This window comes from Enoplosus armatus, chromosome 9, assembly GCF_043641665.1.
Source record: "Enoplosus armatus isolate fEnoArm2 chromosome 9, fEnoArm2.hap1, whole genome shotgun sequence".
Lineage (NCBI taxonomy): Eukaryota > Metazoa > Chordata > Actinopteri > Centrarchiformes > Enoplosidae > Enoplosus > Enoplosus armatus.
Genome location: NC_092188.1, coordinates 23050953 through 23063216, shown reverse-complemented (window position 1 = coordinate 23063216; position 12264 = coordinate 23050953). Strand labels below are relative to the sequence as shown.

Below are 12264 nucleotides of genomic sequence, written 5' to 3'. Positions count from 1 at the left end.
GTTTTACCGGTATGGAGTTTTAACAATACCAGTTTTGGATGAAAACTGGTAACGAGATATTTTCATGCCAAGAGGCTTCTTGTTTACAACTCTGTTGTATTATGAACATATTACAAGAGCACAAGCCAGTAAAAGAACATTTAGACTATCTGACAGCCATGCTGATGGGGTTCTTGGAGGGTTAGTGGCTCTGCAGAGGGCCAGTCCAACCAAATTACAACAATTATTTCCCCCTTGTGGTATGTAGCAACACAGACATTTTGTCTTCTGTGTCTGGGTTTCGACATACTGTACCTGCCTCTGGGATTTCTGCCTCCACTCTAATGCAGTGGAGTTTTGCTTGCACTCGTGGGAGAGAAAAAAAATCGACATTTAAACAATTTAACAGTAGCGTCTTTCCAGAAACGGTGTTCCCATTAATCAACAGTTTCAGTGGGATTACCTTCCACTGAAGAAATAGTCAGTTCTGTGAGCGTGGAGGGATTGTGAGACTTTGGGCCCCTGGACTCAGATACGTATAAGGCCCCTCCTCCTTACCTGGCAGCTTGTTTTGCACCTTTTTTTCCAAGTCATGTTGCAGTGTAAAGCTGACCCTAAAGTTCTGTTGTTGGTTGAAACTATTTTGCTCATGCAGAAGAGAGGCCGTCGAAGTCCTTCACTGCAGATCCACACTAGCAGTTGACTCCACACCAAATACTGCAGCGTGACATACTAAATGTAATAGACCACCATCAAATGGAACACTTAATGCAGGTTCTGTTTTCTTTGAGCAGAGCTGTTCTGCTGTCAGACATATTTGAATTGCTTTACAAATGTAAAAGCAGGCTTACTGCACCGTTCAGCTGTATAAGGGGGAAATTAACAAGTATAATAACAGTACTTATCGTCTATTATCATCTATTAAAAGTTAAAAATGTGTATTATTTTGGAACTTTCCAACAAGAAATGCACATAACAGTCGCTTCCGATTGAAGCTGTTCGTCAGCAGTAGTTCAGGCTCTATATTAATAGTATGTACTTACCCTCTACCTGCCACTGTGTCACCCGCAGCTCCCGTAACATCCTGGACGACTTCAGGGAGGCCTACTATTGGCTGAGGCAGAACACAGACGAGCACGCCAGAGTGATGTCGTGGTGGGACTACGGCTACCAGATAGCAGGCATGGCGAACAGAACCACGCTGGTCGACAACAACACGTGGAACAACAGTCACATAGCGCTGGTGAGGGCGGCCGCACCCGCAACACTGTTGACCGGGTCTAACGCGATTTAATGGGGCGCCCCCCCGATTTGGCACACGGGGGAACGGTTTGCTAGTCACGGCGAGTACTGCACTGAGAAAATAACCCTCCTCACATTTTAAGTTGATATGGTGAGCTCGTTAGCAAACAGTTGTTTCTTTGCACGTCCGGCGGTAACAGAGCAACGTCAGCATTAATTAGAGTCGTGTTTCCGAGCAGCCGATGAATCGAAGTCCAATATTCACTCTCTTTAAGCTCTGTGTTTATTTTGCTCAGGGAATATCTGGCTCTTTAGCTGCTAAGTGCTCTGCTGTGTTCCCCAGCTAGTGGCTGCTGTGTGGCGGCGGGCAGGTTGGTGTGCAGTGGGTTTTTTTTTTTAGAGCTTTCTCCTCTGAAAACGGCTGCCTGAAGCGGTCGACACTGCGAGAGCAGTGAGAGCGAAACAAAGCGGTAAACGCTGGATGTAAAGCCGACGGGAGCTGCAGATTGAGGTGATAATTCTCTGTAGGTTCATCACTACGAGCGACCCCTTTGACACATTGTTATTATAAAAATATCGATTATAGCCGCCCACATGGAATGTTATTTTATAGCCTTATTTGTTTCCTACTACTTCTTTGCCTCCATTTGTTGCCTTGGCGTATTGCACCACCAAGTGGACATAGTGTTGTATCACTACTCAGTGGCAGTGGACCCCTCCAGTGGTTTAGTACTACATTTTAACAAAGAGAAGCAGTAGATACTTTTAGTAGCTAATATGGGTGAAGCTCCAAAAACACTGGAACCTGCGCTTCCCATAATGCAGCTCGGTGCCGTCTCTTCCCCGACCGGTGAAGGAAGCCCGAATGGAGAGAACACCATCATGACGACATCGTCAGGGTTATTTTCTCAGAGCCGCTGCTCAACTGTTTGCGCAGCCTGAGGAGCGCCGAACTGATCTTAGTGTGTGTGAAATCAGTTGAGTGCCCCTTTTTAATCTTCATGTGTTCCTACAGGTGGGCAAAGCCATGTCATCCAATGAGACTGCAGCCTATGAAATCATGAGGTCACTGGATGTGGACTACGTCCTGATCATCTTCGGAGGGGTGATTGGCTACTCTGGCGATGACATCAACAAGTTCCTGTGGATGGTGCGCATCGCCGAGGGGGAGCACCCCAGGGACATCAGGGTGAGAGACGTCACGTGTTCTGTATTTCAGTCCCTTTAGTGGGGAACTTCTATGAGGAGAAAGGTGAGCGTACTGCAGCTGTGAAATCTGTGCTGCAGAGATGGAGTTCATATTGATGTTTCTGAGGGAAGTCAGGGATTGGTAACCTCGTGTGCTTCAAGTTGTTTGGCTGCAAAATAATCACCCCCCCCCGTCTCCCTCCCTCCAGGAAAGTGACTACTTTACCCCGCAGGGAGAGTTCAGAGTGGACAAAGCTGGTTCCCCCACCCTTCTCAACTGCCTTATGTACAAAATGTCTTACTACCGCTTTGGAGAAATGCAGGTATGTCCTCTTTAATAATCATTCTGCAGCGTCTACCCAGCGGACCACTGTGTTATTGCAATGAGCTTGACAAAAGAGTTTCACGTAAACCACTGCATCTGTCTTCATCTCTGTTAAGTTGGACTTCCGGACGCCGCCGGGCTTCGACCGAACGCGCAATGCTGAGATCGGCAACAAGGACATAAAGCTGAAGCACCTGGAGGAGGCCTTCACCTCAGAGCACTGGTTGGTCCGGATTTATAAGGTCCAAAAGCTGGAGAACAGGGACCGCGTAGAGCACAAGCTGCGAGGCACTGACACCACGAAGCAGAAGTACACCTCCAAAAAGGTACGCTGGGATCCCCTTTGACCAACCGCTTTTTGTCATAAGCTGCCGCCTCACGTATGAGAACACACTGCGTTAGGTTTCACTTGGAGCCAAGTTAACTGTGTGTAACGTTCTCTATGTGACGATAGATATAAACAAAACCTTGTTCAGATGTGACTAGATAATGAGCTCTTCGCAGGTGTGAAGTGAATCCCAATCTTTACAGTAATATTGATCTGATATGGAGTCCTGGCACCTCAAGTAAGACTTGACGGTAGACCAGAAACTGCCGAGCTGAAGTTAGGGACCGCCTTAAAAGCGCAAAATAGCTAAGAGAGCGATTCAGATGTATGTCAAAAGCCTTTTCGTAGACACGTCAGACCAACCCCCCCTAACTTTTTGTTACTTACATTGTTCACTTTCAGAGGTGGGATTCAAACCATAAATCATGTTTTATCATTTGAATAATTTAGGTGCGTGGTTAAAGTGTTTTTATTTAGTATATTTTGCTGGTGGCTAAAGCTAAACATGTACAAAATAGATGATTTCTAACAAACTTTCTGTTACACATGTGCGCTATAAATCCCATTACCCATATTCATTGTGACATTAGACAGAGGCGGCCTCTTGCAGTCTCATTTTAGATGCGATTGAGAACGTTTTGATCCAGTGGTGTAGAGCATTGATTTGCCCTCTGGTGCTGAAGGGTGTCAAAGGTCGGCGTAATGTTTTGACTGGAGTGTGTTTTTGGTCACTTTTCCCTCTGCAGACAGCCAAGAGGAAGCGGGGATACATCAAGAACAAGCTTTCCCTCAAGAAGGGCAAGAAACTGACCAAGAAATCTTTATAGAGAGCCCACCACCAACAGAGGCACACAGAGGGGGAGGGGGGAGGGGGGTGGGGTGGGGTGGGGGGGGGGGGCGTCTTCAACACAGAACTTTCAACAAAAACAAGCAGCAACAATAAATCCACCAATCAAGATGTATGAGGAACACCAGAGGATCTCTAGAGCCCTGTCACCCCGAGCGTCCTCACCTGGAGGTGCAGGCTGGACATGTTACCATCAATGCGTTGAACCCCAGCTGACCTTTTGACCTTTTGAGGCGGAGAACGGGAGATGGTGGCCGGTCTCGAGATCTTCTCCCCGCGCTGGTTAACCCGAGGAACGGTGACCCTTTTGACCCTGCTTCTTTTTTCTTTTTTTTGTACTTGAACGTGACACGAGACGGGGAGCGAGGTTAGCTGTCCTTAATCCAGGGACTGGGGTTTGGGACTGCTCTATGCATTGCATCATTCGGATAGAAATAGCACCCTGTAGAGGAGCCTACAGGAAACACACCACTGTTCGACCATGTCCCCAGTTCAGGGCTGAAACCCTAGACCAGCTCAGCCTGAGGCGAAGGCCGGTTTCAGGATGACGGTAATGGTGTTTTCCCCTGGTTGGAGTTCATTAAGCTCTTGGTAAATACTCAATTCAGTGGAACAGGAGAGAATAACAGATATAGACCCGCCCACCACCCTGCTTCTTTAGTCAGTCACAGCTCCTTTCAGAACTATGAGCTTTGCTTTTGGAAAAGTCCAGGTGTTGGAACACACTCTGTAGTTTGTTTTTATGGCTTTCATTTCCTTAGAATCCACTATTAACGGGAGTATGCATGTACACATATGTGCCAACGAGGAGAAGCCACCACTCTTACATACAACCTCATACTGCTGCGCTGACAGGACATATCACTTTAGGACCGGACAGCACAGGCTACTTACGTATGGGATCATTTCCCATTTTATTACAAACTTGGTCTCTTTTTTTTCAGAGTTTCTATCGGTTTCTATCAGTCAAAAAAAAAAAAAACAAAATCACATTTTACTCACCAAGTTCATGGCTGAGACCTCAGAGCACAGCGACGTCGGTGGGGCCGAGATGCATCTCGACTTTCAGTGTCTAGTATGGGTCGAGCTCCGGAAAGGCTGATGACATCATCAGGGTTATTTTATTTTTATTTTTTCCCCCTCAAACTTCGGGAGTCGTACTCTTTACGGTTAAACTGAACGTGGCGCGTGAAACCCGGTGGAGCGGCCCCCTTTTTTTTTAAAAGTGGTTTAGGTCATCTGGCCGCCCCTTTTCAGATCTCAGAGTACAATATCATTTTAACTGATAGAAGTGATGTGAAAATGAGACCCAAGTTGTCATAAACCACAGTTCTCCTTTTAAGCTGTGCGTGTGTTATTCTCATCTGTAACATTCATACATGGCTGGACCGAACGGAGCAGGCCTACGGGAGACCGTCCGTGTTCAGCTGCAACATATTAACATATCTTTTGTTTGAGATGCTTCAGGGGAGCCAAGGGCATGAAGCCAGCTCCACATCTTGTCAGTCAGTGATGATGAACGAACGTCGCTCGCTCAGCCCTGCAGAACCCGACTCCACACGCGCCTCTGACCATTTTTTTTTTTGTTGTTGAGACAAGAAGCGGTGAAAGTCCGGTTTTTATTGATCACCCTGGCTGCAGGTTCGCTAAACGGCCTGGTTCGCCTGAAGGTAAACTGGGCCGAGTCAGATCGCGTGCCACTGGATCTGATGCCAACCACTTGCGAGTCACCAACCTCTCGAAAGTGGCGGAAGTGACTGAGGATGGCCGTGGCCCTCGTTTGCTCAAATTCACGCCCTTCCAGCTGCCGAGAGCCAAACACTCTCCGCGCCCACAACTGCTTCTTCCCTCACGAATTTCGAGCAAAGGTTCTGAAGTCCTCTGAGCTGCAGGAGGTTTCCGCACGAGACAACATCACAACGCCGTGCTTCTTTCTAATTGGCTGAATTGCCACTATTTTGTTTTCTTTCTTTCTTTTTTTTTAAATCCATAGATAGATCTCTCATGCAACCGGCGGCATAAAAGTTGCTATTTATTCCAGCGTATGTGACATTATGATGATCTGAGAGTGTAATTCGTTCCCTCTGTGAACCAACCTTCCCCTATAACTGAATCCGCCTTATTCTTGTTTCTTGAAGATGTTCCGAGAGACGCATCCATCCTGCGTGAGCCGACTTTTGATTCCAACAGAAAAAAATAAATAAGTAAATAAAAATCATATCATTTCCCGAGCTCGACAGAGTCGATGAGCGTATTTATTACGTGGACGGTGGAGGCTGCGATGACTAAAGCGAGCGTAGCATCCTATCACGGAATGCAAGGATTTTATGTCGTTTTGAATTTCTAAGTCAAGGTTTCTTCCATCAATTGTAATGATCTGGATGCAGGTGTGAGAATGAACCATGCCTTTTTGAATAAAGAGGTTAAAAGAACGCTGGCTTTCCTTCTTTTAGCTCATGTGCTCAAGTATGTTTCTATTCACTGCACACTGTATATTTAAAATGCACCTTTCCCCACACAGACATACTGTTTACCGCTACAAAGAGCTTTATGTTAATGTTCCTTAAAGGTCTGGAGCTTCACTTCTGGATGCCTGAGGTGTAGTTTCAGATTTGTCATGATATTGAGATGCGTGTTGATGTCATACTTACAGGAATGCTTCGTTATTTTTGAGAAATGGGCTCATTCGCGCTCTTGCCGAGAGCTGGATGAGAAGATTGACACCACACTCATGTTTGTGCGCCAAACATGTAGCTACAGCAAGGAGCCTCTTAGCTTAGCATAGCATAAAGACTAGACACAGCCTACCAGCACCTCTAAAGCCCACTAACACCTTCTATCTTGTTGTAGCTAAGCTAAGCATCTTCTGGCTGTAGCTTCATATTTACCGTACAGACACTCAAGAAGGTGATTTCCCAAAATATCGAACTGTTTCTTGTGAAAGAGCGAACACCTTGATGCAGCGTACTGGAGCTTGTGCGTGATGGAAACTGTTCAGTCGGCCTATGGGAAAGTAGCCCAGTGTGTTAGCACGCTAACATTGGCTCATTAGCACAAAGTACAGCAGAGGCTGATGGGAATGCCATTTGTTTTGCAGGTATTTGGTCAACAATGAGCTTTAAATACAGGATGTTTCACAGTTGATTTAATGTTTTTATATTTCAAATGTTACAACCATAACCATTCTCTAAAAATGCACACAATAAAAACAAAGCCACATTTAAAAAAAACATACAACTGCATTGACAAGAATGCATCGTTTCTACATAAACTGTTACAGCTCCTTTGCCGAAGCTAGAATATATTCATACATTCAATGATGTATTGAATGTATTAGGAATTCTACAATGAGCACTTCCACACCACTTGCAAACACAATTACAGTTCTGGTGACGCCGCAGAGAGCCACAAGAGGGTCTTGAGAGAGGAAATGAGTTACACATCAGGAGGCGGAGAGTCTGTGGCAATGTCAGGAAACCGGGAGCCGCTGGGATCTGACCTGTGACTGTGGTCTTAACAGGTTCTTCTTTGATGAGGAAGATTGCTTTATTGCTTCCTAAAGTGGAAGGCACCAAACACACTGGGAAAACAGTCATCAAAAGGTTTGTCACTGCTTGGATTCCACGATAAGAGATTTCAATATCAAAGTTTTTGTGAAACTTAAAAAAAAAAAGAAAAAAGAAAATGTATAAATTATTTTCCTTTTTAATTTACTTTTCAAAAACAAGGTAGCTGAAGTAATTGCTATCACCTGGGTGTAAAATTAGAGCTAACAATTTCACGACCAATCGTCAATGTTTTTGTACCCGGTGTTGCCTGATTTCCATTTGTCACATTAAGTTGCATAGTTTGCGTGGAACCGAGTGCCAACCAGATGTTTCGAGGAGCACCCTCAAACGGCAAAAAAGCACAGCTTCGGCCTCGCTCCTGCGTCTTCCACTGCAGAAATCTCTGGACAATGTGCACTCTTGACCTCTCAGCTGTTTCACAAGCTACTGCTCATGTTCCCTTGTCACAAGTTTCATGAAAAAGGACATACTGCACATAGAATCACACTGGTGGTTTTCCTTTTTTCCTTTTTTTTTTTTTTTTTGCCCATCAACTACAAATCGCCTAAATTTGACATTACTGTTGGCTATTTTCAAACGTTCACCAAAGATTTTTTTTAATTTATTTTTTTTACATGTGTCCATTAATTTCAGTACTGAATGACAAAACAAATGTCTGCGTCTCACAAAGATGAGTTAGCATTGTATCGTATTGAAGCTGTGAGCTGGGCCAGTTCACAAGCGCTCATCGCCATCGAGTGACGTCTGATGTCCGCGTCACAGTGTGCCCAGCTGTATCAACACCACCAGAAAACAGGTTAACAAGAGCGGTTTCTGTTCAGCAGATTATCCATTTTGGGACGTCTGAGTGTCCTTGAATGTACTGTGGAGTTTTGTTTGTTTTTTACAGTGTACTAAAACGACTCGAACAGTAATATCAAGTATAGACTATTTGTGGTCAGTGGGCTAAGACATGCAAAACAATAACGGCACTGTCCTTCAAAAGAAAAAGCTACAGGATGGACAGGCTGCACACTGTGGATGGACTCCAGACAGTATCTGTTCAGAATACGTCTGTTAATTTTACACCTGCTCCAATTCCCCAATATTATGAAACACTTCGCCGTTAATATTCAAATGTCACTTTGACTCCTTTCTGTCACAGGGGCTGATTTCACCAGTAACATTTAATCCTCCTCCTCTTCCTCCTCGTCTCCTCCAAATGACAAAAGACTGTTATTTTTTACTTTCTTTCGGGATTTCACCTCCTTCTCCTCCTCCTCCTCCTTCTCCTTCTCCTCCTTCTCCTTCTCCTTCTCCTTCACCCCTCCATCACTCTTCTTCTTTTTGCTGGAGCTGGCGGTGATGCCCTGGAATTTGTCTGAGGAGGAGCGCTTGGCCGGTTTCTTGAACAGGATTTTACCATCAGGAGGAAGTTCATCGTCTGTGGACAAGAGAGGCGTGTATGATTCGTCAAAACAAACTTTGTAGAGTGCAAGTGTGTTTTCCATTTCAGATGCTTCCCGACAACACTGACATTTTAGTGATTAAAACATTTAACTGGATTGCGCCATCCTCCATGTCAAGTGAAACAAAGGGGCCCTCTTGACATATAGTCAGTCTCACCTTTCTCTGCGCCACCTCCAGCGTGCATTTCGGTCTTGATCTTCTTCACGTCCTCCGCGGACAGGTCTCCACCTTTCAGGACCACAACCTGGGGTAGCTCGTCCTCTCGATCGCTCCCGCTGTCGTCATCCAGTGTTGGCATCATCTGACGCTGAGAGGGAAATGTGAAACACAGACAAGAGGGCTTGTTTACCGGACGGCCAGCCTACGGGAGAGCTCACCCCGTTTAAAACTGTTCCAGTCACTGCGCTGGATGGAGCGGATGGAGAAGTAGCCATGGGAAGGCGGCGTTAATGGAGGTTGAATGAATGGGTCGAGGTCTTGCTTCACTGATAACGTCAGTGGATTATTTAACCAGCAGACTGTGACTTACAACCCAACACGATACACATAAAGCTGGTAAAAGAGATAACAAACGAGAAGATTTCAGGCGCTGAAATGAGCTCCCGTTGTCCGGGGTCTGGGCTGCTAGCTTAGACGACTAGCCAAACCAACACTTACCTTAGTATCAACAGTCGGCCCTTCTTTGTATCCAACGTCATTTTTAAACTTCTTCAGAAAGGACGGTTCCGCTGGTTTCACCCACGAGACGCCGCTTGCTTTGTTTTTGTTCATTGCAAAGGGAGTAACACAACGCAAACTACCCACAGGAAATTAAGGCCTAAATAGATTTTTCGGTGAGCACACAGGGTCCCACCAAAACACAAAATACGTCATTAAGATGTGCCGCCGCGAGTCACGTGACTTCGCGAGCTCCCGCGATTGGCGGATGCAAGCCACGAGTCAAGGCGGCGAAAATGTAATCGGAAATAGTATTTCGCCTTCAAAATAAAATCAGACAGGTGGTCGGAGGCAAAACCGAGCACGTTTTGTGCTGTGGTAATTGTTTGCCAACCATCGAAAACGCAAAGTATGTGGCATAGGTATTTTTAGGTATGAATATAGCTGCACTGAAGGCGAAAAAAAAGACAAATAATCATAATATATTAGTTAGTCGGCCCTGCTGTAAAATGTTTATGGGCCAAGATATTCAAGCAGGTTTTTGTTTTGAAAATTTGTACCACGGTTCATATCCTTTCATTCATCCTTGACGCCGCTGTCAGTGGGGATTGCTGGCTTGGGACTCCTGCCGCTGTAACGCGTCTCATCCTCCTCAGATATGATTTCAGGGTCTTGCTACGCGTTGCTAGCGGGGTTTTTGGGTGCCGCCGCCTCTTTGTCTGCCAAGCTGTCACTCGGTGCAGACTACCTGAGGGAGATGTGTGAGGCCGGGCTCGGCGGCGGAACCACAGCCTGTGACTGGGTGAGACGAACGAACGCAGCGCGCCCGTCTCTCTCTCTCTCTCTCTCTGTTTGTCTCTGCGTCTCTTTCTCAAAACATTGTCCCTTCTTCTGTCTCGCCGTCGAAGACTGGGAATCCCTCCTTAAGTCTTACACTGACGACTTCCGTTCACAGATTTAAAAAAAAAACTAAAAAGCGTGCGTTCACGTATTGAGCCTCGAGTAAACAGTGAAGCCGGAAGCTAACGTCAGTTTTCGTGCTAGTTCACGTCACGTCACCGCGAAAAGAGCTTTCAAATAGAAACGGAGAGAAAATAAGAGAGGAACATTGACAGGTTATTCATGCATCTTTGCTCGGTATTGTCTGTGTTGCATTTACGTCCTTCACCGTGGACACATTATTATTATTATTATTTTTTAGCTACATTTTCAAATGGCCTTTAACGCCGTGCGAACAATGAATGGGCAGAAACAGCCCTGTAGAGATTGTTCGCAGCAGACATTTTGAAACGTCATTGCGGGAGAAGCACAGGTGCCCTTCATGACACCACTCTGACAGTCAGAAGCTCAAGTGAAATAATTGCACACAGTAAATACAGTCTGGTGACTAATGAAGGCCCAGCTGAACACCTATAGGAGATTTTCACTTTGAATGTGTCACACCTATCTGTTGCTACATAACTGACTGCTGCTTCCTCATTTCGCGTGTGCGTGCGTGCGTGCGTGTGTGTGTGTGTGTGTGTGTGTGTTTGCAGCTCCACCTCCCCCTGCGGCTGCTGTGTGGAGGCCTGCTGTTCGCCTGTAACGCCGTCATGTGGACCCTCTTCTCCAAGGCCCTCCGACACTGCTCCTCCTCGGCCAGGGCCACGGTCACTACCACCGCATCCAACTTCATCTCCTCGGTAAGCCCCCGCCATCCCCCCGCACGATGCCTCGCCTTTCCATTGTTTTGTTTTTATTTGTTTTTTTTACTTTGAACGACGCTGAGCCCGCGAAGAGACCCCTAATTTGCTTGTGTGTCCAGGCCGTCCTGGGGAGGGTGGTCTTTGGAGAGAGCCGCGCAGCCCTGTGGTGGGTGGGCATCTCTCTCACCCTGTGCGGGCTGCTGGTGCTTCATGGATCCACGCCTCACACGCTCCCTCAGGAGGAGGGCAAAAAGGTCACGTAATGCCACCGCTGTTCCGTCATAGGCCCGACAGCCTTTGGCAAGACACAGGATGGAACCTCTCCGGCCTTTAGAAGTGGAAATGCCGCACATAGAACTCAGTGAATTAACAAGTGCAATGAAAACAGCAGACTGTGTTGCTGGTACGTTCACTGCCCTGTGCAGTGTGTACTAATGTGCATGGATTATTGGCATTTTTTTTCCCTCCAGTGAGATCTGTGGTCTTGGTGAGTAGAACCGGCTGACACATTTCTACCCACATTAACTCTTAAATCTTCCTGAGCCCCACGAGCAAAGACGCGGCCAGTTTCAGCCAATCCCTTTCGGCCACCGGTTTGAAAGGAAACAGCATTGTACACCTCTACAGCATGTTGTGTACTGCGCACAACGAGGGACTGACATGTTCATTGATGCGGAGGCAATAATACCAAAGCAGGAGATGAACTTTTTAAAACCCCTTCTCAGTAGAAACGTTTTCAGGAAACGTGTATGGGAGATGGACTCGACGTTTTTACTTTGGCGCCATCTAGTGGTGGTATTAAGTGTGAGCCTGGTAGAAAGCAGAGCACACCAAAGGCATTAAATATTAAGAAAAAGAAAGTTCCGCACGCTCAGGTATAATGCAAGTATTCCATGATGAGGCCAAGCCTTTGCCCTGATGAATGTTATTAATGATACTTGTATTGAACCTGGGCGCGCGCAGCTTTCTTTTCTCCAGTAAGAGAACACTCGAGA

At 46.2% G+C, this 12264-nt stretch overlaps 3 protein-coding genes across 5 annotated transcripts in view; 2 read left to right on the top strand and 1 right to left on the bottom strand.

The window, feature by feature from the left end:
• LOC139289949 (dolichyl-diphosphooligosaccharide--protein glycosyltransferase subunit STT3B-like) overlaps nt 1-3913 on the top strand; it is a 46418-nt gene extending 42505 nt beyond the window's left edge. The window contains exons 12-16 of the mRNA XM_070911621.1: nt 1051-1222; nt 2237-2410; nt 2619-2732; nt 2851-3060; nt 3809-3913. Coding sequence (XP_070767722.1) covers nt 1051-1222; nt 2237-2410; nt 2619-2732; nt 2851-3060; nt 3809-3889 — 751 coding nt within the window. The 3' untranslated portion in view covers nt 3890-3913. The remainder of the gene's footprint in view (nt 1-1050; nt 1223-2236; nt 2411-2618; nt 2733-2850; nt 3061-3808) is intronic.
• A 3126-nt stretch (nt 3914-7039) lies between these two features.
• kiaa1143 (KIAA1143 ortholog) lies at nt 7040-10175 on the bottom strand. 3 transcript variants are annotated; one of them, XM_070912093.1, is made up of 4 exons: nt 9585-9773; nt 9112-9234; nt 8783-8920; nt 7040-8734 (listed from the first exon to the last, which is right to left on the bottom strand). In XM_070912093.1, exons 1-4 carry the CDS (start codon nt 9696-9698, stop codon nt 8645-8647), a joined length of 465 nt encoding a protein of 154 aa, XP_070768194.1. In that variant the 5' UTR covers nt 9699-9773; the 3' UTR covers nt 7040-8644. The 3 variants fall into 3 exon arrangements, with proteins under 3 accessions (XP_070768194.1, XP_070768195.1, XP_070768193.1); XM_070912094.1 differs by lacking the exon at nt 9585-9773 and adding an exon at nt 10145-10175 and having other exon boundaries at nt 7040-8901; nt 9084-9234; XM_070912092.1 differs by having other exon boundaries at nt 7040-8901; nt 9084-9234.
• Nucleotides 10176-10242: 67 nt separating this feature from the next.
• LOC139290220 (transmembrane protein 42-like) lies at nt 10243-11532 on the top strand. Its single transcript, XM_070911922.1, has 3 exons — nt 10243-10386; nt 11120-11266; nt 11389-11532. The coding sequence occupies exons 1-3, from the start codon at nt 10243-10245 to the stop codon at nt 11530-11532; spliced, it is 435 nt and encodes a 144-aa protein (XP_070768023.1).
• Nucleotides 11533-12264: the final 732 nt, after the last annotated feature.

Coding starts and splice junctions, on each gene's coding strand:
- LOC139290220 (XM_070911922.1), top strand. CDS start 10,243: ATGATTTCAGGGTCTTGCTACGCGTTGCTAGCGGGGTTTTTGGGTGCC. Junction 10,387..11,119: donor GAACCACAGCCTGTGACTGG/GTGAGACGAACG, acceptor GTGTGTTTGCAG/CTCCACCTCCCCCTGCGGCT. Junction 11,267..11,388: donor CATCCAACTTCATCTCCTCG/GTAAGCCCCCGC, acceptor TTGTGTGTCCAG/GCCGTCCTGGGGAGGGTGGT.
- kiaa1143 (XM_070912092.1), bottom strand. CDS start 9,698: ATGAACAAAAACAAAGCAAGCGGCGTCTCGTGGGTGAAACCAGCGGAA. Junction 9,235..9,584: donor GGCCGACTGTTGATACTAAG/GTAAGTGTTGGT, acceptor TTTCCCTCTCAG/CGTCAGATGATGCCAACACT. Junction 8,902..9,083: donor TGGAGGTGGCGCAGAGAAAG/GTGAGACTGACT, acceptor TCTTGTCCACAG/ACGATGAACTTCCTCCTGAT.